Genomic DNA, 25,391 nt, shown 5'->3' with positions numbered 1-25,391 from the left:
TGAGTGTGTGTGTGTACAGTGCTCATCAGAAGGGCGTGCTGTTGCTAGGTGTCAACAAGTGGGTTCTAACACACAGCGACTCAATGTGCAATACGGCCCGGTCTTACACCATCCTCACAATTGTGTTTGAGAGAGAAATGAAGAGGTGAGGCAATGCAATATCAAGCCATTTTTAATTCTTCTTCTTCACTCAGATGTGAAGACGCCCGATGTGCCAGTACTTCATGATCAACCACTGAATATGTCCCAGACCTACTGTGACAATGCTCCCTGCTAACCACATCATTTACCAAATATTTGTTTGGCTGATAGCAGAAGCAGCTGTGTGTCCTGGATAACTAACTTCTGCTGAAACGGACAAATCCAGAGCCACATCCCTGTGATTAGTTTTCACCAAGAAATTGCATAATTCCTATTGCTTTATACTGTGTTTATGACTAGGAAACAACAGAATCCCAGGGCAAAGTTGATCAGTTTTCAAGTAAAGGAAATGATGATTTAAATAACAATTAAACCATACTCTACTGCACCCCCCATGCAATGCCTTTCAGGCATCAGATTCTGTCTCTAATGCTCTTCATTATGTTTATTTGGTGAGGTGGTATTAAAATTAGGCCTATTTACAATTGCATAAGGTAGTCTCAGTGTTATTGGGTTGACAGTTGGGCTGTTAACCTCAAAGTCAGCAGTTCTAAACCACTGCAGAGTAGAAAGATGAGGCTTTCTACTCCCAACAAGATTCACAGTCCTGGAAACCCACAGAGGCAGTTCTACTCGGTCCTGTGAAGTAGCTATGGGTTGGAATCAGCTCATTTGTGGTGCATATTCTGAATTTAAATGACTTCCAATCAGACCTTTTCTAAGGCATCCTGAGTAGCTTCATATGTGGTCCCTCTGAAATATTTATAATTTTGAGGTGGGACAAAGAGCAACGGAGTGGTCTAAAAGCTCACGCAGCTGATCTCATAGAGTGCCAAGTCACTGAAACGTGAAGGCCTCCTGCTAACGAGAACCTCTGGCTCTTCTGGTGACAGCGGACGTGAGGGAAATGTCATCAACAGATGAGTCTGGAGACGTCCTTTAGGTGGACATCGGTCTACCACTGCCGGACGCACTTCCCTTTCGAAAAGATGATAACGGAGAACGTTAAATAAATAAAAGAGAATAAAAATGAAGGAACTGAGAGGCTGTAGCTACTATTGAATTGGCTGTGTCAGAACCACCTTTGTTCCAGAAACACCTAAAAATAACAGCGAGATGTTGAAAGTGGGCGAGAGCTCTCTGTAACCAGAGTTGTGAAAGCCCTAGAACACAGGCTGCTTTTCTGGGCTTTGCGATGACAGTGCGTACAAAACTGGAGGTGGTTTCTGAGAAGTTTGCTGGACATCCGATAAAAAGTGTCTCGCTGGAGAAAGAACAGTTGTTGGAGAAGGGGCCTAACGTCCAAGTAGCTATGGCCTGCCATTGCAACACCGCTTTAGTTTAAAAATTTTTTATTCCAAACTTGGAACTATCTTGAGAATCTATGATAAATGGCTGCCCTGGTTATGGTAGTTGATGACCACATAGGTACGCTGTTGATGCTGTTCGCTGTCGTTTGACTGACCGCTAACGTACACCAATGCTGTGCACAGCAGACTCAGGCTGAAACCAGTTCAGCATCCTAGTGGCAGACCCAAGTCCACTGACAGGACTGACCACTGGATTCAGGTGTCTGCCTGGATGGGGAGAATCCTGTACTGAGCCACCATTGCATCTGCTGACCACGTGTCCATGTTATGAGCTGCGGCTCTTTCTCCAGGGCCACAGCAGTCTACTCGGCTTCTTATGAGGTCATTTTTGAAAGAGGAAAAAAAAAAAAAGTTTTTGTTTGGATGCCTAATTTTACACCTTGAAGAGTATCGTTTATGATTAGCAACCACATAAGAAACAATACTGTTAGCATGACTGCAGCTCCCTTGAGCGAGATCTTGTCAACCCTACAGCTTTGGGCCCCCTCTCTTTCCCTTCCCTCGGGCTCAGGTCTCTTTCTTTGATCTTGGAGGTTTGTTCTGGCAGAGCAGATGGAAGACAGGGACTGTTCTTCAACTCCCATTCATCGGTCTCCGCCCACCCCCAAGAGCCCTCTGCTCACTCTGCCCTTTGCTTCTCCTTTTTGCTTAGTATTCTCTCTGCTCTCTTACATTTTGATTTATATTGTTGAATTTCAGGAATCTTGTGAGGTTAAGAATTATTTGCTTGTACTTTGACCCCCATCCAGGGATCCAGAGTGTGGGAAACTTTTAGCCACATTCAAAGAAAAAATGTAACAGTTAAACACAACTTAATGTCCCAAGCACTTATTCTCTGCAGACCAAGCTTGTCAATGGCTTGCTGCAGCTGACCAGGGAGGCAGCTTGAGAACATTGGGTCATGAGTGCTGAGGGATGCAAGAGATATGGAGACAGAGCTTTGAGGACTACCCAAAGTGCTGGCTTCTTCCTTACCTTGTCTGACAAGGACTACTGACAATCTTAAGTATTTCCAATATATTGCATTTATATTTCTGTATTTGCTCATTGGGCCATGAACCTTAAGGTCAGTCGTTTGAAACCACCAGCTGCTTCTCAGGAGAAGGATGAGGCTTTTTACTCCCACAAAGAGTTAAGTCTTGGAAACTTACCGAGATAGGACTACTCTGTTGCCAAGACAAGCTATGCGTTGGAAAGGACTAAGTGGTGGTGTGTTTGAGCTTTGAGAGTTTGGCCTTTGTCGGGGGTGGGGGCGGGGGTGGGGAAGGTCCTCTGTGAAGGCTACGGAGCCCCCCGTGGTGTAGTGGTTACTCGTTGGGCTGCTAGCCACAAAGAGAGCAGTTGGAAACCACCAGGGTCTCCTCAGGAGAAAGATGATGCTTTCTACTCCTGTAAACAGTTACAGTCTCGGAAACCCACGGAGGCAGCTCTAATCTTGTCTTATAGATTGCTATGAGTTGTATGGACTGATGGGAATGAGTTTTCTGGGTGAGTGAAGGTTAATGTCATTGACAAGTTATTTCAATAAATTATAATTGTTGGAAAAAGTAACCTAAATCCAAAAACAAGCCCATCACCATTGACTCGATTCTGACTCATAGTGACCTATCTCAGCACAGAGCCTCATCGTTCTCCAGCAGGATTACCGAGCTGGTGGGTTAGCAGCACGGCATCCAACCCACAGCGCCATCAGGTTCTTGCATGTGTTGAATTAGATGCCTCACCTGGCTCAATTTGTATTGTTTTGAAGATTTATATCGTAGGGTAGCAGTGATTCTGTATGATAAGAATTCTGTAGAAAGAATTTCACTTGCGTACATCCCGCTAAATGGCTTACAGTCTCGACTGTCCACAAGGGGGGAAAAGGAACGAGGAGCATTGAAGTGCCTTGTCTAGTATTGATAACGGCCTGCTACTTAGTGGTGGGGAAAGTCTGAGACTCAGTCACCCTGGCGGCATAGTGGTTACCCACTGGGCTGCTAACTGTAAGGTCAGCAGTTCAAAACCACCAGCTGCTCCTCGGGAGAAAGAGGGGACTTTCTACTCCTGCAAAGAATAATAGTCTCAGAAATTCACAGGGGAAATACTACTTTGTCCTATAGGGTTGCTATGAGCTGGCACTGGTTCACGGTGGCTGTGAGCTATTGAGAGCAAAGTATCAATGAATTAGCACTTGAAAATTTAATGACTCTAACATATTTACTCAGAATCATTTGAAATAAAGACCCACAAATAACTGTTATAACCTGAAGCTTTTTCTTAAAGTTAATTATTTTTTAATCCACGGAACAGCTAAAGAAATGGTTTGACAATGAGGTGGGAAACTACAACTCTTAAAAAAAAGAAAGAACTCAAGCCTCTTCTCATCTCTGCCTGCCCCCTTCATTGCCACCCCCACAGAAGCTCATTCATGAAAGTTCACATCTGGGCAGAGACGCTCTGACACAAAAGATCATTGTTCTGGAAAAAGAGCAGGTTCGAAGGTCTGAAAACTTTAGGCTGTGGTGTTGCAGACCATGCCACAACCTCGGTGTGAGATCTGACCACGTCGTTTCCCCCATGACGCCAACGTCTTGTGCTATAGATTAAAGGCCATGGGCTAGATGATACTACAACACTACCAGCTCCATCCACCGAGTGGGGAGTGTGTGGGCGGCTGGCCACAGTTCTCCCTCGGTGGGAATGATGCGTGGGGCCTGGCTGTTCTGCCTGAGAGAAGCTGCTCCCTCCCTGCTCTAGTAACCCATGCCCCACCGCTTCGGGGTGGGAAATCCGGTGCAGTAAATTGTACACAAAGCTCATTCACTTGGTACCTTGAGATTTCATTTGGCATTAGAACCCAGAGGGCATTGATGATTTCTGTGCAGAGTCTAAAAGTTATCCAGTCACATACAGTTTTTGATGATGGCTGTCACCATGGTGAGGGCCAAGTTCACTCTACTCAATGCCCATATATGGCTGAGTCCGTCAAGGGCACAGGGAATGTCCAGGGTTGCAGCCAGGCCTTTTTATCACTGCGACAGAAGCACCGTGGGGACAATATCTAGCAAGCGACCCCAGGGGAGGCTGTGGGAAAGAACACACAATGGACAGAGCTCTTGAACAGCAAGAATCTGTCCAAATGCTATTTTTAAGTATTACATGACTTCAAAAAAAATGGTGAACCCAAAATAAAATAGCAAGGCAGAAAGCACGGTTTTCTGCAGGAATGTATCTGATTAGATCTGCTAATTAACAAATGGTCACTACACACACACATGTGGTTTATGGGACTGAAGTAATGTCTCTTAATCACTGTTTTAATAAAGCATATACAAGATTCTTAACAAGAACTATCTTCAGTTATATACTGGATTGCCCCTATGGAAAATGTAATCCTTAGTCTCCGACAGGTGTTTCTTATCTATTGGTGTCAGCCATAATTAATCAATATCCAATGATACACCTGAATCAACTGGGCAGCCTTGCATGCTGACTGGGTCTCTATGTTCCCCTGCCAGCATGTGTCTGGACCCAGCCCTACCATGGTGCTGAGTGTTAAACAGTACAAAGCAAAATGCAGATTGAGCAATCTGGGCATTCAAGAGAGTGGATATCTTAGTACAGGCTCTAAATTGGGGTATCATTTGATGATATCTCTTGAGCAAATGACTCAGGCAATTGCTAAACCTCAACTTAATCTGATCAGTGGTGATGAGCTATCTGTATAATTAGAGGAAAAGACAATTGATACTGGGTTTTGGATTACTCCTGTTAATTAAATTCAACTGACCAGAGAGATGCCTGATTTTACCTTTGTGCGGCTATGTATAGGAACAGATACGAAGTGTTGTTCTTACTTCAGGACAAAAGGAGACAAAAAGGTCTCAGTGTGTGAAAGAGAGCTTGAAGGGACCTTGGACATCTCCCCCTTAAAAAGACCTTTCTGATGCAATTGAAGGGTATGCATTGCATCATGTACTGAAATAATCAAAACTACTTGTCTTTACTCAAGAGCGAGACTCTTGTTGAGGCCTCAAGGGAAACTGCTTACTGGTTCTGCATACAACAATCCTATAAAGGGGAAAACCATCAACTACTCTGTGTGTCTGGGCTGCCTTGACTGACCGCTCACTGTCAGCTGATTCCGACTCATAGCAACCCTGTCGGACAGGGCAGGACGGTTTCCGGTGAGTTTCCAGGACTAACTCTTTACAGGAGTCACAAGCCCCGTCTTTATCCTGTGGAGTGGCTGGCTGGTGGTTTGAGCTGCTGACCTGGAGGTTAACAGCCCAGCACATATCCACTACGTCCCCAGGGCTCTACTGGAGTTTTAATCCAGTGTTTCCCCAAGTGAGCAAGACCACTCTGCAAGGGGGCTGGAGATGGTGGTGGTGGAATGATGGGAGGTGGGGGTGGGGGCGGTCAAAAGCTGATATCTACTGGATTGTGGACCATAACAAAAGTTTTTAATGATCAGAGAGTACTTTTAATTATCACTGAGAATTCCTCCCCCCCCTTTTTCCTGAAAGGCGGGCAGTAAGCCAAATAAGTTTGGGTATCTGTAGTTCAACCCCATCTCCTCCAGGCTAGTTTCACAGATGGGAACCCAGCACTCATTCATCCACTCAATGGCCTAGAAAGCTGAGTTATCTATGTGCTCCCAGAGGGAAGCGATGTAACTCCAGGGCTTTTCACCTTTGCTACAGTAGAACCATTGGGGAAGATCTATAGCAAGAGACCCTGAGAAATTTTAAATCTCACGAAATGGCTTCTACATATAACATATTTATACTTACTAAACTATAACTGTTTTGAAGTTTGTAACTCACGCAAACCCTAGAACATGGTGAAGCAGATTTGCTCCGAGGGCAGAAAGCCGGCTGGGATTCTGTGACCTTTGACGTAGAAATAGCAAGTAGTCACGTGGTCATTAAATAGGGGCACCGCAGTTTTCAAGAAGTTCCTGATGACCGAACTGTACCTACTTGGTCTTTCGGAAAGGACTCACCCAGCTGAGCATGCTGAAGTGCACCGTCCCCTGCCACCAGGAAGACAGGTTCCCTAGAAAGAGTCTGCTCTTCCGAATGGGTAGGTAGGGCTATTTTTACATGACAACTTGACCTCACGATTCAACCTGGAATCATTTGGAACACTGTAGGATTGTGATAGTGTCTGATAAAAACACAAGGCAGGGCAGACAAGCATTCCCAATTGCTGCCCACAGCCTGGCACTGACTGATGAAAGGGCAGGGAAGTGTGTGGAGCCTAGAGGGGAATGTGAGATTCAAAGGCTGAGAGACTTCAACTGCGAGGTGTGTCATCAAACTAACTCTGCTCCCCACAGCTCTCCTCTCAAGAGGTTGGGTTCAGTTAAAGCACCTAATACATAGTATCTCTTTTATGTCAGCAATGCAAAGATGCAACAAGCAGCTTTACAAGGAACAGAATAAGAGACCAATTGCTCTGATGGAACACACTGAACCAAACAAAGATGAGGTCAGTACTCCCAATTTCATCAGTTTCGTGATGAATATTTGGAGTAGTGCCCTTTCCTTCTCCATGAAATAGGATACAAAAACAATATCTGGGGAATAAACAATGATTTTAAGTGTTAGATGATTGATTACCGGTGTGATCATTGACTCTGTTTTATACAGCAGTGTAGATACATAATATACACTGTACATATAACATCGTATAAAGCATTTTTATAATATTTTATAAAACACATGTTCATGTGTTACAGGATTAGTATAAACCATGGTAACATTACATATATATATATATGTGTGTGTGTGTGTGTGTGTGTATGCGCTCATGAGGGGGCTTCAGAAAGTTCGTGGACAAATGGAACTAATCCATAATGGAACAGTTCCACAAGCTCTCTGCAGCCCTCTCGTATTTGCCACAGTGAGCAGCAAAAAGGGGAGAGGAAGGAAGTTAACATAGTTTTCAGCGTCTGAGGAGAGTGTTGTCACATTACTGTACTGCGTTATTGTCTGCTTTGCATTTTATCACTGGTGTTCTGGTAAAGAAAAAAGATCTTTTCGTTTGATTATTTGGCAAAGTGTGTAACTGACTGCACCATACCATTTAAAGCAGTGGTTCTCAACCTTCCTCGTGCTGCGACCCTTTAATACAATTCCGCATGTGGTGGTGACTGACCCCCCCCAACCATAAATGATTTCTGTCGCTACTTCATCACTGTAATTTTGCTATTGTTATGAATCATAATGCAAATATATGAAATGCAGGATGTATTTTCATTGTTACAAATCGAACATAATTAAACATAATTAAGGCATAGTGATTAATCACAAAACACTATGTAATTATAGATTGTGAAATATTTATGTGTTTTCCGATGGTCTTAGGTGACCCCTATGAAAGGGCCGTTTGATCCTCAAAGGGGTCGCGACCTACAGGTTGAGAACCGCTGGTTTAAAGGCACTCGCATTGTAACCAGATGTCCAAGGACGGCAGTCCAGAGCAAGCACCGTGCTACATCACGACTTACGCGGCCGCCTTTCTCAGGGTAGCACTGACAACCCCCGCTGCTGCAGTCTCTTCCTCCACACGGCCCATCGAACTTCTTCACACCCTGCAAAAGCAAGCACACAACAACACATCGTGAGCGACTGAAGATATTTCCAAGGACAGCGTGTATCCAATACCACCTGTTGAGAAAGCCCGTCCACCTCTTGCTAACTAACCATTCAACGTGTAGGATAGACCTTTTGAAAGGACTTCCCAAGTGGTAAGGAAGCTCCTGGGTCTTGCAAATGGTGAAACTTGCTTGGCTGCCAACCGAGAGTCTGCAGGTCTGGAGGTTCAAGGGTACTCAAAGGCATTCCAGGAAAAAGGCCTGATGGTCCTCTTGGGAAAAACCAGCTACTGCAAAAAGCGCACGAGCAGGTTTCCTCTGACACCTACAGGGCCCGCATGCACTGGCAGCTACAGGGAATCTGGTCATTAAGCGGTAAATGCTAAGCTGAATCCTGAGAGTCAAAAGCTGAGAACATCCTCTGAATCGAAGGGCTCTCTTTGGTCAAAAGCACCCAAAGTGAAGCCAGACTTCCACCATTTGGTAGCCACCGTGGTATAATGCAGGTGGCCTGGGGGCCTGGGTGCAATCTGAAAGGTCAGCCGTTCGAAAGCCAGCATTCTCCTCCCATAGAGAGTGATCATCTTGGAACTCAAGGGGCAGTGCTCCCCTGTCCGCTGCAGTCGCTATGAGGCGGCACGGCCGTGATGGCAGCGCTTGGGTTGGTTTGGGGTAGTACAATCCAGCAACTCTGAGCGCCCGGGAAGCAGCTCTTAGCCCTGCATCCCACAGGAGGAGAGGGCTGAGACCAGGCCAGAGCACTGAGCGGAGTGGGTGGCAGATGAAGGGAGGAAGAGGAGACGGTGGGATTTAGTGGTGAAGGTCAGCCAGCAGGACAACTCTGGGGTCCTGGGAACATCAAGCCAGTTATGATGAATCAAAGACTTCAGAGGCAGGTCAGTGTGAGGAGGTGAAATCTGATACAGCGACCACCTCTCATCTTCATTCACCAAAGCTAGCCACAGAGATACGGTGGAGATTCAATGTGAAGTATCCCCAGAGAACACCCCATTTTTGTTTCCCTTTCACCGTGCGAAGCCCCGGTGGCACAGTGTATCAGCTCTCAGACACGAACCGACAGGTCAGTGGTTCGGGCCCACTCACTGCTCTGTGAGAGAAAGACCTTTTCCCTCCTGTTCCCATAGAGATGGCAGCCTTGGACACCCTGTGGGCTCTTCGCTTCGACGGGGTCCTATGAGGTCACTAGGAGTCAGAATCGGTGCAATAGCAAAAGATTTGGTTTCTTATTTTTCATACTATGATATTTTTTTTTCCAAGAAAGAGAGAAGGGGAATGTGTGCGAAAGAGGCTTCTCAAAATATGTATTGAGTCGGGGTGGCTGGGGTGGTATAATTCTGTTTTTGCCAGGTACCGAGATGAAACGCTTCAGTGAGTCGAGCGGGTCATTGAAAGAGATTGCTGGCTGGGCCACTCTTAGGCTTTGCTCTCAGTATTTCTTTCAGATTTTAAAATCGTAGAGTTCGGGTGATAGAAAGGAGTATCTTAATTTGTCCCTTCAGATTGTGCTGGCAGGTACCAGATAATTCAAGTGGGAAGTGATCATTAGATGTACCCCCTTCTCCCCCATTTCTCTCCCACCTGTCTGTCAGCTTCTTGTCCCGTGTTGGGCTGGTACGTTGCTATGACGTTGGAAGCTTTGCCAACATTCCTTCAAATAGCAGCAGGGTCTCTCACGTAGACAGACTTGGGTGGAGCTTCCCGACAAAGACAGAGCAGGTAGAAGCTCTAATGGCGTCTTTCTGAAAACTAACCCACGGAAACCCTCTGGATTCCCCACAGAAGATGAGGGGCTTCCAGAACTTGGTGAGCGAACATAATGAAAAGATCCGGAATGTGTCCCCTAACTTTTGGAAACCTTCACAGCATCTCATCGAGTGCTGTCAGGGGCGCCCCCCAGAAGGAGCCACGGCTAGCTGCAACGACCGACCGACGGATGATACCAGCAACACCAACCAGCCAGATCGCAACATCTCCACACACAAAACACAACACACTGGGGACAAAATTGCATGCTTCCACCTCTTGGTCATTCTCTTCTGAAGGGCGGTTTGTAATGAGTAAGTCTCCATGAGGAAGGATCCTCCATTGGACGGCCACTGGGGACTCCCTTTGTAAGTGTTTCTGCCTGTTTTCGTGACAATATATCCGCCACAACCTCCCATGCTCCGGCACTGTGCTAGCTGCTTGTGTGGAAATGCAGACGGGTTTCCATAGCCGCTCTGTAGCGCTTGCTTCCAGGACAGCCTTCCTCTATGTTGGTCAGGACCAGTCCACCTCTGGCTGAAAAGCACCTGGCCAGAGTTCACATTGGCCTCAGTAATGACCCCACATGCCTTTTGGATAGGCGCTACATTCCTTTCCCAGGTTAACCACTTTCTGCTGGAGAGGCCCCTTTTGAGTGGCTCACCTTGCTGAGTTCTTCTGGTTAATTCTTTACCTAATCTACTATCTGCTAATAGTATCAGTTACTTCTTTAAAGGATTCCAAATGTCCCAGGATCTCAAAACCTTCAAAGGGATCAAAGCCTCACAGGCCCTTTGAATCTCTTTTTGGTTATCTTTCAGTGAGGCAACGCCAGTGTTTGTATTCCATAGGGCACAAGTAAGCATATATAAAATTCTTTCACTCCCTCCAAATGGTACGATTCTTGCCATTTTAAAAAAATGCCTTCTCGCAAAATTCCCCACTTTGAGTATGAATATGAATAGAAACCCCCCTCACCCCAAGCCATAAATAAGCCCAATAGATTACCTTTAGCACCAAATGTAGAAGCCTAGATGGGCCACCACATTCAGCCTTTTTACTAAGTATAACTTTGACATGAATCCTTGGCATGAATCCTCTAGTTCATGTATTAATCCATTTACCAGGTTTTTGGGGAAAGGTTGGCAGGGGGTGGGGGGGTGGATTGGGTGCGGGGAGAGTCCTCAGTCTAGGGTGTAAAACATTAAACTCACATTCTCCATCTGGTGTTTCACATGCTATTTTTAATTTTGATTTTGAAACCACTTGCCAAATCGCTGTATATAAATCAACGCTTGAAATGATTTTACTGGTTTCAAATTAATCCAACAGATTTCTCCATTCTAAGTTTAGAATATGCGCTGAGTTTAGGTCCAAAAATGAGTTCTTCATAACTTACTCTTTTGGACTTAGGAATTGAGGTTTGATAAGTCTGTTCTTAACACGTTCTCAACCTATGTGAATGCCTCGGGTGCCCCGTCTCACAAGATGAGAAATCACTGAGAGATTTGAATGGCACACATTATTTCCTTCATGGGAATTCAGGAGTGTGTGTGCATTTGTGTGTGTGTGTGTGTGTGTGTGTGTGTGTTTCCTTCTAGTATCTGACATGTCCTTCACAGGGGCTCTTGTGAATTCCAACAGCTAAAAGAAGCCCAAGTATCACATATTGGAATGTCAGATCTCCAGGATGAACAGAAATATTTACTTTCTTAAGGACAGGGCATAAGTTCCAGATAGTCAAAGACTGAACAAGTCTTCATTCTGAGCCTGGGCATTTACCTGACAAGTTGTGGGACTCTAAAGCATTCTCAAGCCATACATGCTATCTTAAATTACTCCTCTAAATTACGACAACGTTGGCTGCGATGGGAAAGTCCAAGAGCTGTGTCCCGCCCTGTACCCCTTGAACAGAAGAATACTAAAGCATGTCACTAGTTACGGTCAATGCTCCATGGCCTTGGGACTGTCATTTGATTTCACTGCTGGTGTTTAAGGCAAAACTTGACCCTGCGTCTTGGCAACTTTTTCTTTTCTTTCCTTTTAAGCCTAATTCCCTCACTCCCTCATCTCCACTTCAAGAAACTCCCACCACACTCAAAGAAGAGGACTAATTGGCTGTGCTTCTTTCTGTAACTCCAGAGTGTACATGAGGGTGAGCTTTCACCACGGACTCCAGTTCCCTTTAGTATTTCCCAAGGCCCTTTCCGGCATTGTACATTTCTAACCTCTTCTTCCTACAAAATCCTGGATTGAAATGTGGAAAAGCTAGTAAAATCTTCCATGAGTTATTCTTTCAGTGCTAAAGTCCCACCACCAGCAGTGGTTTGGAGCAGGATGCCAAATCCTTGTTCTACCCTGGGTTACTTAGAGGTGTGCCTGGCTACTGATTTCACCATCTATGCAAGTACGGTAGAGATTTAGTTCCTGGAGTCAGAAGGTTCCGGTCCTGCGATGTGTATGCAAAGGACTCCATTTTTCATGGACAACACTACAATCATTTAACTAAAGTGGTCAAAGTCTTAGGCTGTTTGGAAATTGTAATCCCAAGGGTGGTGGAGGGGGGTGGGAGAGGGAGGACAGGTGAGTGGCTTTATAGGACCAATTTTAAGGAAGCTCTGATGAAAGTTGGGCGAGGCTTCTTCACGCCTAGAGAACTGGAGTGCAGCTGAAACACATTCTCCTAATGAGCCTTTATTTTTGTATCCTCCAATCCTGGCTCGGCCCTCAATTCAGTCTCATAGCTGCCTTCAAGCCAGGGGTAGAGACCCTTCACAGAGACTGGGGCATTCTCAGCTCTCCCAGCTGTACTGAAACTCACCTCAGTTGCTACTCACATACCATGTTCGCCCATTTTAAACGGTGGCTCTAACTCCCAAATCTGGATGGCATGTGTGATTTGGAGGCTGTCCATTATGAATGCACTGTCCATTATGAATGCACACTCACTCATGTGCTCCCGTCTGGTCAACTACGTCATCAGCAGTCCAACAGGAGACCAGACCCCATTTGACTTATCTGCTCCTTCAAGATAAGTGAGAGGAATGATGGGGAAGTATTATAGACAAAGGAAAGGGACTGTCCTTTCTAGATAACTGTTGACTGTTGACATTGTAAAAAGTGTTATGTAACCAACAGGGGCAGTTTTTGAAAGATAAATGTGAACTATACATTTTGAGAAATAGAACAATTCAGAACCAGAAATAGAACAATTCAGAACCAGCACACACACACACACACACACACACACACTGGTTCTGACATACTGTGAATGTCTTTAAGCTGAGCCAGAGGGAGATGGAGGATGGATAAATCTCTCAACAATTCATAGGAATCATAACCCACATCAGCAAGGGAAGGCAGGAGCAACAAAGCACCATGAGGGAGAATGAATTGGAAAGACAGTAAACAAAGAAGAGTTTGAGGATGATTTACCTGGAAAACAGTGTTGCAGGTAAAGTGGGATACAGAGATGGGTCTAGAAACCGAGAGTGAAAGCGAAACCCAGGTCATGATTGAGGTTGATTGGTCAGAGGTAGGGACTTAGACTCAGTCAGTAGGGTAATCAATTTATACTCAAAATATTACAAATACTGTCGTTCTTCCTTCTAGGCCCCCTGACACTCCAGGTAGCATCTGCAGACCACCACCAGCCATGTCGCCTAAGAGTCAAGCAGAAGTGTATTTTATTGGATCTGAAGCTACTTTCTGACAAGATTTCCAGGTAAGCGCACTAAAATTGGTGAAGAGACAGAGGGAAGGATGAACAAGTCTTTCTTGTAAGAAGTATACGGATGGTGAGACTTTGTCTCACTTAGACAGGGCATGAAATCAGGAAGAGGCAGTCTCTGGAGAAAGACATCCCGCCCAGTAAAGTACAGTGTCATGGGAAAAAAAGGTAGCCCCTCCATCCATCTCACTAGATGGAAATTTCATGATGGCTTTTCCTAAGATCCATCTTTTTCCATGACACAGTGGCTACAGCAGCGAACTAGCGATAGCACCTGCTTGTGAGCATGGTGCCAGACCCAGCCATGCTTTGTTCTTTGGTACTAAAGTCATGGACTGACTGCATGGCACTTCACCAACAATGCAAAAAGAAGATTGGTCAGGAGACAAATGAAGCATTGTAAACGGATGCAACACCTCCTTTAGAGGAGTAGAAGGCAGTATTTCTTATAGATTCGACTCCTTCTATGACTAAGACGGATCTCAGGTATGTCTATTCTAGAAAAGGGCTGGCCCTGGGACCTCTCTTTGATGGGCACATCAATGGTGCATTTAGAGAGGCTCTGGACACCCAAGTCACAATTACTCAGCTTCTGATGCCTCAAAATGCTAACAAGCAAAACAAGTTTAAGCTCTTTATTCAAAACACCTCTTAGGTCTCTTCTTTGCTTAATTTCTTCTTTATGAGGAGGCACCATCGTCACAACTGTTAGAAATTCTAGGAATTGGATGGGACCTGGTTCATTTTAGAGCCAACTGCCAATGGGAAATGCATAAGATATACTTTCTATAAGCCTTATATCATATTCTACTCCACTGGAAATAGTGGCGTGCAACAGACAACGTTTTTAGGAGCAAAGTGAAAAATTTTGGACAAGGGATTTCTTGGTCGACTTTTTATGTGGGAACGCTTTTTCTTTAGAGGCGTATCTAAACCTTGCCGTCATATGATTAGTTAGATCTAAATATGCATCTATTTGTACATCTGTTCAATCAATCATAGACACATTCAAAGCACCACACATGCAGTATCTATATTCCTTGGTGAATTTTCTGTCTTTGAGAGAGAGGCGTCATCCACAACCTTCTAAGCAAAACCAGATCCTAGTTTCCTGAGTTTGGTACCCAGCAGGTTTATGTGGCCAATTTCTTGTCTGGAGTCAATGGCTCTCTGGCTGCCTGCAAGAGTCTGTGCTTGGCCATTGGTGAAATGGGGTCAGTACAGAGTCTGAGGAGGGATCTTCAGTAGCAGCTGCAAGATTAAGGGAGCATCCGGTCACACATACCCCTGGCCAGCCTCTTACTGAGCTAGCCAGATGCTAGTATCAAGTTGCCTTCCTTAGGCTTCACGAACCCCCAGGCAGAGATTGACCATTTTCCCTTCGCCACCTGGTGAAAACGGGATCTTTCTCGTAGGTGTCTGAGGAGTATCCCCGCTTCAAATGGAAGAGAAGGCCACTCACTGTCACTTCCTCCAATGGCAGCATTCTAAATATGCTGACACCATTAAAAGTAGCTTTAAACAATAACCCAGTTATTGGAAAGTAAAATGCATGGATGATTTAGGCCCTGGGAAACAAGTTATCTCTGTAACGGTGCAAATCGTGTAAGTGGGTTAAAGGAACAAGCCCATAAAAACACACCCAACTTTCTGAAGATATGAATATCATTTAAATTTCATGCTAATACATGCAGATGCATATATAAATGTGTCTGTATGAAATGAAAAACGTTTGGCTATTGTTCACAACTTGCAGACACAAAAAATGAGTGTTGCCTTCATATAAAGATACGAGAACAAGATTCATTTGTCCTAAAACAAAGAATATTCTGTCTTCTGCATGTTCCAAGAAACTTCTTGTCCCAAGGAAGTATTTTTAAGCCAATATACCTCCAGCCAAAGAGGGACTTCTGCAGGGATTGTGTAAGTACTTTACCATTGGATTGCAGCCTAACGCAAACTTCTTAAACAAAGGAACCTTGAATAGCCCTTTCTAACTGACATGAAAGATAAGCATTTCTTATTGTTCAAAAGTAATTATATTTCATATTTCAGGCAAGAACATAAAGAAAACTGCACACGTTGTTGTCTTTTCTACAAGTCCAGTCAAGCTGGACCTTATAAAATTATCTTTTTAATCCAAAAACAGGCCAACAAAGAAGAAAGCCACGTTGGGTACAAGATTCCCAGTAAAATTCTATTAGTTTATCAAAACAGGAAATATAAGCCATTTCCTCACATGCAGCTGTAGAAATTAAGGAAATAATTCCAACATAGTATTAGTAAGACAAGGTATATGGCAAAGGAAGGGCTGATCGCAGCCTGCTCTCCACAGAACGAAACCCTTCTTCCCAATCCAGCCAGTGGTTTCCCTTGTTCTGTCGGATTTCAAGGGCACTCACTTTAGAATGGACTTGAACTTTTCACTAGCACTGAAGTAATGAAGGAGAAAAGTGCACACACACCAAGTCATTTCACTTGGAAATTTTCTGAGTACCAAGTAGTTCTTAGCCCAGGTAAGACTGAACCCCCTGCCTCTGAGGAGCTAGCAGCCCTGGGAAGACCAAAGGTGGATGGGCTTCTGACTTGGTAGCAGGGGAATCAGACCTTTGGCAGTGAACCTGGTTCAGGTGATGCCCTTGCATCGACTCAAATTTTCAGGAAGGCAGCCTTCGTGTTCTATAAGCATCGGTCTGCTTGCTTTGATCCAGGTGAAATACCGGTGTGGTCATATTTTTTACTCCTCCTGGTTCCCCATAGCAGCAGACATAACTGGAAGGCATTACGTTAGGTGTCCTCACCTGAGTCACCGGGAACAAACCACAGATTTTTAAACTCACAGACTTAAACCTCTCCTAGGAGCGGCGGCTAGCCAACATCACCACCTTCTGTTTCTTTTTAAGCTGCTGACAAGATAGACTATGGCAACCATAATTTGATAGCAGGGCTGGGGTCTGCTGGAGTAGGGCTGGCTCACAAATAAATAACAGAACCTAATGGAGACTGAAAGGAGGAGGAAGGCTGCTGCCAGGCACAGCGAGCAAGGTAGCAGCAAAGGCCAGGGCCTGCGCGCCTTCCCAAATGACATCATGTGTGCTTTTGACATTTAAACTAGGCTAAATGATAGGCTGCGTAAGAGTCCTTAGCCTCTAGAGTGCAGACAGGCAGGCAAGTACCCTGGGTAAGGATTTCGTAGACTAGAGGAAGCTGGAGAGTCGGAATGAGGAGCAGAGAGGAGAATGAGTAGTGAGGCGAAGGGCCACAACAAAAAGCGAACCTAGGCAGAGATAGGACCCAACCTTTCAGAACCACAATACTCTTTGCACAACGTGAGCACAGCAGCAACTCTACTGCAGGTCTGCTGGGGGAACGGAATGGCTTCATGAATGTGCAGGTACTTCATGGAGTCTCCTGCACCATCCATCCACATGTAAGGGATCCCTGATACTAGGCAACAGGCCTGGGGAACTGGCATGGGCTTCCAGACACCAGAATGAGAGTTGATGCCCAGCCAAAGTTTTATGAGCCAATGCTTCCTTAGAAATACCTTGCCCAGGGCCAGAAATGATCTCAGCGTGTGGGTGGGCCCAATCCCGCAGGTGAAGACAAGTGGGGCATCTCGCTGACTTAGGGAAGACAGGAGGCACACCGTATGGCCTGTCCTCTACTCTGGTCATTTTGTCACAAGGTCCCACTCTCCTCCTTTCTGGAGGCAAAAGGCAGCACAGGAACGTGTGTTCTCACTACTCAGGGACCCCGGCACGTATCTAGGAGTGGACACATCGTTCCCAGTATTGGATTGCAAGCCACTTGAACACACACACACTATTTCCAGAAGCACAAATGCCCTCCCTCCCCCCACGCCCTCTTCTTTCAATTTCCCATATCGTATGTATTCCTGTGTTCATCAGAAGGATCGCTTCAGGCTTCCTTTTTTGAGTTGCTTTTTTAGGTGCTGGGTGGAATTATGGGATGCCTCATCTTGAGTCATCCGGGAAGAAACTTGGAACACAGATACTGAAAATCTAAGTCATGGATATTAGGACGAAGCTGTCGTCAGGGCCAGACAGGCACACAGCACTGCGCATACCTGCTGGAAAACGGCTGGGGTGGGGCCCTAGAGATGTGGTAGGCAGCCAGAGGAAGTGGTCTAAGAGTAGCCAGATAAGGTGATCAATAAGACCAGGGAGGTAATGCCACACCCTCCAAAAAATAATCTACCATTTGAAATCAGAATGGTAGCATTTTCCCACGGACAAAGTTCAGAAGGTAGGGAGGGCTAGGGAAGAAGGGGAGTGTCAATGGGAAGTGCAGGGAGGAAGCAGGCTATGTGAGATTACCTGGTGGGGATTCCAACCAAGGACATGAAAGAAAATACCTATGCATCCTTGGGTGGAAAACGGACGGCCTTGAACTCCACTCTTCATCCAATTCACAATTTACAAAATGATTTTCAAAGAGGGAAGAGTATGTAGAAGGTCGAATGAGGACACCTTGAAGTGGAGATAGTTTCTGACTTGGAATTTCAAAGAGTGTCCCCTCTCAGGTACATGTTGTCTGCATTGTAAACGTTTTCTTCCTCTATAGTCGAACACCTCCATCCCCCGACTTCTGGTATTCTTTTATTTCACGATTCCTCTTACTCCCTGAGAGTCTCTGGGTAATACAAATAGTCCAGCACTTGGCAGCTGACCAGAAGGAAGGCAGTTCACGTCCACCCACCAGTGTGCTGAAAGAATGGCCTGGTGATCTAGTTCAGAGCACGCAGCCACTGCGAACTCTATGGAGCGCAGTGCTGCTCTGATCCTCATGGGGCCACCTGTGATAGCAGTCTTGATGGCAGGCAAAATAGCAGCTGCTGAGCATCATGGGGGTTTATTTTCCTTGTAATTTGGATACATTTACGAATTGATGGCCAAATTCTATTTTGAACAGCATTTTATCCATTCGATTCCAAAGACTGATCTTGAACAACTTCCTGCTGGGAATTCCCAAGGTCTTGAGTTACCAATGAAACACAGTCTTGGTAATCTTGAGTGGGAATAAGTTCTTTGTCTTTTCGAGTGCTTTGAAACAGCTATTTCAACTCTCCGTGAAAGTCCTTCATTACCAAGCGAGACTCTAACTTTCACTTAACCTCTGTTCACCCACCGATGCGGTGAGGCATGAATCCCCGCAGAGCTGCCTCAAAGATCCACGGCTGAGGACAGGAGCTGGGTTGGTCTGAGACATTCCAGAGGTTTGCTGCCTGCTGGGAGGTCATTAAAGCCCCTTTCTCAATGCTGTCATGGATTTACCACACAACCGACATTATTTCAAGAGCCAACCTGTGCAACTGACTGCTCTGCAAAAGCTGGCAGACACGTGCACACACATAGACACATGGTCCCACAGGTACACCCGAGGGGCATGGGATCTGATGCTTTGAAGTCATCTTGACTGCTGTTCTGCTTCGTTCTGGAGATCTGTCCATATTCCAATTCTTGAAAGTCGCACTCTTTGCACTCCGTTTACTTCTCTATACTTGGTAGCGGTTGTCACCCTCTAGGAGTTTTACAAATTACTCTGGCCAGGAGGAGTCCTGAGATGGTGCTTGTTTGGCGCATGTTTGGCTGCTAACCAAGAGTTTGGCAGATCGCGTCTACCCAGAGATGCCCCGGAAGAAGCCCCATGTCCTCGAACTCAGCCCCTGAGAACCCCACGGAGCGCAGGTCAAGTCAGAAATACGTGACGAGGTAGAATCAACTTGGCGGGAATTGCCTTTAATGCTCAGGGAGGTGGGTCTTTATGACTTCCTGTTAGAATCTGTCTGCACTAGACATCATATTCTGTATCTGTACATCTTTTGATCCCTGTATCCATCATTGTTTCTCTAGGTTAGCATGTCCTGCCCCTCAAGTTGGGCTCCTTTTCTACCCACGGTTCCCACAGCTTTCACAGTCTCACGGTCGTTCTACTCAAATTGAGCGCATACGATTTTAACATGATGATGGAATGCAAAAGATTTAGAATGATTTAACACTCCTGGGTTGTCATCTTTCTCCAAAAGGTACTCTGAACATAGTGTTCCTTCAGCGTGGAATGTTTTCCTTCCACCCCACCTGACCTGGAAAACTCCCTATCAGTGTAGTTGAGAGCCGCTCAAACACACCAGACACTCGCTCTTGGGAAAAAGAAAGTCAGATTCTTGCGGTTTCACATCTTGTTCCGAGCATTCTTTTAAGGACAGGCATTTCTGCTATAGCATGCCTTCCACACACACACTCTGCAAAGTCATACACCCGAACCACAAGGATCTTAAGGTAAGATCACACCATATTGGGTCCCTGTGTCATCAGAACACTATGCAATTCATAACGATTAATACAAACAATAGCACAGTTAAAAAGGCAGGTTAAATCCCCAATAAGTAAATGCTGAAGTAAGTAGACCATGTTATCTTGGGACGAAAAACAAAGAGGAAAGGAAGTTGTTTGATAACAGGGGGCACAAAGACATAGCAAGACCACTGAATTGCGGAAGTCAAGGGCAACGTGCCCATGGATCAGGAGCCAAGCAGGAAGCAGGAGCAAGCAGAGCCTGTGGCTTAACTGAGCCAAGGCAAGAACACAAGGGCACACTTCCTTGACAGCCAAGAACACAAGGGCACACTTCCTTGCTGCGTTCTCTTGGGTTCATCTTCTTAGCTTTCAGCTGCTGCTGTGTTATTCGGTGGATCAAGGAAAAGCGCTGGATGGGGAGAAGTAATCAGGCATGATCTGATGTGACTTCCATAGTATATTGATGTCCTTCTCCTCTCTGCCAAGGACCTGTCAGGAACCTGAGTTCTAGAGAGTGGGGACTGTCACCAAGTGACATCACATCAATGTTCTCTGACTCCCTCTGTCTTCACCTGAGCACCGGCACGTCCACCCAATAGTCGTGACAATCGTTAGAAAAGCGTCCACATTAGAGATGATTTCTGATGAGAGCTTTCATCACCCAGTCACGTTTATAGCCCTAGAAGATGCTGTTGTATCACGAAGTTAAAAAATACAATCCATCAGAGGGTTTCCACGCCTGTTCAAAAGGCCACCAGAATAATTATAGCTGGAAAGCAATCTTCAGGCTATCAAGTGCGCATGCAGGAAAGAGTTTTACATGGCATCTTTAGAATAAATATTTATGAGCTAATTTGCTTACGTCCTATTCAGCTAGTAGAGGCAATCTACCAAGACTTCAGTTAATATAGGCATTACCTCACATGTTATCTAAACTAAATTTTAATTATTTATCCAGCATGTCAAGTCTTGGTATTCTCTGGCAAACGAATAAAAATGTATATGCTGTTAGTGTTGGCGTATGAATCTGACGTGGATATTCAACATTGGTCTTAAGGAATGAAGTGGATGCAGCTTTCGAAGCTAGTTTACTTCAGAGAAGTCAGTCTAGTTAAAGAGCTTTGTGAACACCCCCTCCCCCCCACCGCCAGCTTACACCCCACCCCACATTCTAATTTTGAGGGGAAAATCTGAGAAGAGTGGAATGAAAGAAAGCCAGTGATACTTTTTCATAATACAATAAGATTTCTGTTCTGGTTTGTTAAAAGACTGGTCTAGGCCGCGGAGGTGTTCATTGGTATTGGCATGCAAGGGATAACAGCAGTTCTGCCTGGACAAGCTTGGTTTTAGATATGTTTAACTCCGAGCTCTGCAAGGCTGGCAGGGATCTGAGCTAAGGTCACAGGGAACTTTGGGGCGAATGACAGCACAATACTACAAACACAGCTGTCTTATATACTTGCTGGCCAGGCTTCTGCTTTGGGATTTCTCAATTTCTGCCTTGCTATTTCTTTGGCAGGTACCCTGCCAAGTTCATCATACCTGGCCGTGTGGAGAAGGTATACTCATAGGTATGCTTTTGTATATTAATAGTGGCTTAAGAGTCCTTTGCTGTGAACTTAACTCTTAAAAGCCTTCTCATTGGTTTGAGAGACAGTTTAGGAATATAATCTATTTGAAATCATGGCACAAAGATGTTGCTGGGACCAATTGATGTCTCAGAGTACTTACGGATACAAAAAGGACTCAATTATGTGTGTGTGTGTGTGTGTGTGTGTGTGTGTTGACCAATTGGAGACCCCGACAAGGAATTTCCAATCCCACACTTCTCTTTACCACACAGCAGGCTATATGCCTAGGGCAATGTTCAGACCAAATTTTGCAGGCGCATAAAGCTAAATCAGAAGTAACATGCACAGGCGTTTAGTGTTTGTACTGAGGTTTATGAGATTTTAGGAGCCAGTTACATTCTTGTACAGCTCTGTGTGCAGACAAATGACCTCTCTAGTCTTTTTATCCTTAATCTGGGGATTTGTAAGGAGATGGTGTCTGTCTGGGCTTCCAGAATCTTCTGACCCTGCTTGTGTTTCCGCCCTGACCCTGGTTTCCACTCAGCTGCAGAGATCTTGGTTGCTGTCTACTTGGATCGCTCTGCACAGCGCCATGTCTGAGAGGAGAGCCCTGGGGCTGGGGGTCCTTGAACTTCAGACCCAGTGCTGTGGTTGTGTGTCCCTGGGGACTAAATGGAACCCCCGTGGGCTTCAGTTTCCTCATTTGCAAAATGGGTAGGCTCTACCATTCCTCGTGGGATTATTGAGACACCAGGCAGGGCAGAACATCGGGAAGGAAACTCAATAAAAAACACAGAAGAACTAAACAACACAATCAGTTTGGCCTTGTACACATACTCTGAACTCTCCACTCAACAACAGCAAAATCTACATTATTTTCCAGTGCACAGGGAACAGTCTCTAGAAAACAAAATGAGATGAATCCATAGAAAAAGCCTAGCATGCTGCTTGGCACACGTACTAGCTAATCATGTTCTCAGCCTTTGTCTTGTTTCACCCTCCAAGGTGAGATGCCAGGGAATTTCCTAACCCACAATACAGATCCTGTGAGACTGGCAAGGATCAATATGTGTACTGCTGAAAAAAAAAAGGTTGTTTACAGAGAAATTTGAGTGCTTTGCAATTTTCACGTTGAATCAATGCATTATAGAGTCTAGAAAGTTAAACCTGGAAAGGTGATAATTGAATTTTAAGCTCATGTACATCGCATCCATTCCTCTAATATTAGATTTTGAGAAGGAAAAATGTAGTATGCTAAGCCATCTTTAATAAGTGGACTGCTTAGTTTTCTATTAGATTTCTTTTCTTTAAAAAGTGCACTGAATAGCTGGCTTAGGCACAACTGAAGCAGCTCAAGTATGCTGAACCTTGTACCCAAGGTCAACCAATGAGTCAGGGTCCCTTGGGATTCAAGCCAAGAACCTCCTTGTTCTCTGTCCTTCACTATGAGCCCAAGATAAAAATTCATGAACTGTCTGAGGAACATGGATTGTAGTTCCCCTTATGTATCAAAAGTACTCTTATCACATTACAAACAACTAACATGCTGAGATTATAAACATCCAAAAGAGTGGACTTCCTCAAATATTTCGAGTGATGTCATCTGGCCCTTCTTTCATATCCGTTTTTATTATGCTCCTGTCCTTTCAAAACAGAGTTTGTGCCACAGCTTAACAAAAGCCAGGAAATGTCGGTACTCTGGCAATAAAACAAACATGGAAACAAGGAGAAACTGATAAAGCACAAACACCTGCAAACACAGAAGAAGAAAAGAATCCACATGGTAAAGCAATTTGGACTAGCATATTTAAAATCAGTATTCTATTGCACAAATCTAAAACTTTGGCTTTGGTAGTGTGAGAGTAAGTTATTTCAGTTGCTTTTATCAATGTAGACAGTCAATCCCCACAAAATGTCCTCTAAACACTTTTTTGAATACCCACCACCTGTCAGGCATGGAGACATTAGGAGGAATAAGTAGGTCTCCTGCCTGAGGAAAATGATAAACCAGTCACAGAAATCATCAGCACTTAACAATCAATGCTTAACAAAGTAATACATGCTCTAATAAAGTTATATACAAAGGTACATGGAGCAAGAGTGGCAAAGTAATTTTTATCCAAATGATTCTAATTGCTTTTCTGCATGGCCTAAGTGCATTTGATTTACTGATTGACACGGGTAGACATGTCTCAAGTTCTTTTTTTGTGCCTGGTCTGGATTATTCATTCCACTTAAAAGTTCTTTAGAGTATGTTTTAAAACAAGCAGCCAGATAATTGAGGTGTCAGAGAAGACCTAATGGAAGAAGCACACTGCCTGTGTGATCCAAGGATTGTAAACCAGAATGTCAAAGGCTGGAGGAGGGAACTGTATTGGAGTGTAACCTGCTTACACTCTGCTTACAGATGGCTGTGGGTGACAGGGAAGGCCCCAAATCCATTTCCAGAGTCCCTCGATGGATTAAGCCTCTGGAGAACTCCCTTGATCATTGGCCAGGGATGCGACTAGCCTTCCCATCAGACAGAATGCATTGGGAAATGGATTACTGCATGTATAGTTAAATTAAAATTTAACATCTTATCATTTGCTTTCCCTTTTAACCAATTTTGAATTTGTGCTAGTTTTTATTGTTTCCTTATCTTTCTTTTGGATGGAGGGTTTTTTCCTTGTTGCTGCTGGGAGGGTTTTATTATTTGGGGGTATGTTTTTATTTGAGAAATCTAGAGATAGTAACTGGTTTAATAGTTTCTTCGGGTTGTGGTGGGGGAGTTTGGGGAAAATGGAGAGCTAATAATAATAATGATGAAGAAATTATTCTAAAATTGATTGTGGCGATGACTGCACAACCCTTTTTATTATTGTATGGATTGTACAGTATATGAATTGAATGTTTTCTTTAAACTATTAAAAGAAATCCTAAGGACAGTGTTGCTTGGAATTTGGTCAAATTATAAAAGTTTTAGGCACCACTCCAGAGGGATTAGCTGCCTCAGAGATAGGATTCTCTATTTGTGGAAAAGTGGGATAAAGGAATGAGAACAGATTTTGGGGAGTGGCTATAGAGAAAGCAGGGACAAGGAAAGGAAAGGAATCAGTTTGACAGGAAAGGCACAGAGTTGATGGTGATACGTACCAAAAACACTCTGGAGTCTCAGTTGGATGACTAACAGCTGCAGGGATGCTGTAATCAGCCCCGCCTCACATTTTCTGATGAGTACCTGGCTGCAAAACTTTGAGAATGGAGCACTAAGGTCGTAGCAGAACCTAAGCTAGATCACGTCTCATATTTTCAAATGAGAGTCTGCATCTAAGGAAATGCTTGCCATTGTTTAGCTCTGCACAAAGGGCAGGGAATGTAGACTGGTTGTGCTTTAATTTCCAATGTTGCTATGATTCAACTCTTTGCTTCACCCCAAGCACCACCCTCAAGAGGAATCTCCTGCCGGGAACCACAGCTCACTTATGTACCATAAACAGTCAAACACTGGTGCAGAGCCCAGCATTTCCTCCTCCTAGCTAGCTCTCTGAAAGCTTTTTCCTTAATAGACAATACTTCTCCTCTCCTTGGTAGCAACCCATACATGCCCTAATAAGATTCAGGAAGGGGTGGCCTCTTTGAAGTCCCAGCCAGGGCTGACCCTAAGGTCACTTAGCAGAAAAAAAAACAAAAACCCAACCAAAACAAAAAATCCCATGTAAATAGTCTGGAGATGATTCAGAACTTGCACGTATACATGCCAAATCACAGTGATGGCGATGCTGGAGTGGGATTTGTGATTACGAGTCTGGACATAGAAGGATCTTGAGATTCTTTTAAAAAGTCAGACCTGGTAGGGCATGATCAAGGGGAATGTAACAAAGAGGAAGTGCTGAAACCCTGGTGGGGACTGAGCATGATAGTGGGACA

At 44.7% G+C, this 25,391-nt stretch overlaps 1 protein-coding gene across 1 annotated transcript in view; it reads right to left on the bottom strand.

The window, feature by feature from the left end:
• COL4A2 (collagen type IV alpha 2 chain) overlaps positions 1-25,391 on the bottom strand; it is a 232,987-nt gene that overhangs the window by 162,900 nt on the left and 44,696 nt on the right. The window contains exon 4 of the mRNA XM_004704409.2: positions 8,011-8,094. Within this exon, the coding sequence (XP_004704466.1) occupies positions 8,011-8,094 (84 nt within the window). The remainder of the gene's footprint in view (positions 1-8,010; positions 8,095-25,391) is intronic.

The sequence above is a fragment of the Echinops telfairi genome, unplaced genomic scaffold (genome assembly GCF_000313985.2).
Source record: "Echinops telfairi isolate 266 unplaced genomic scaffold, ASM31398v2 ScPeMD7_7467;HRSCAF=8505_1, whole genome shotgun sequence".
In the NCBI taxonomy this organism is placed as follows: Eukaryota; Metazoa; Chordata; class Mammalia; order Afrosoricida; family Tenrecidae; genus Echinops; species Echinops telfairi.
This window is presented reverse-complemented; position numbering and strand designations above follow the sequence as displayed.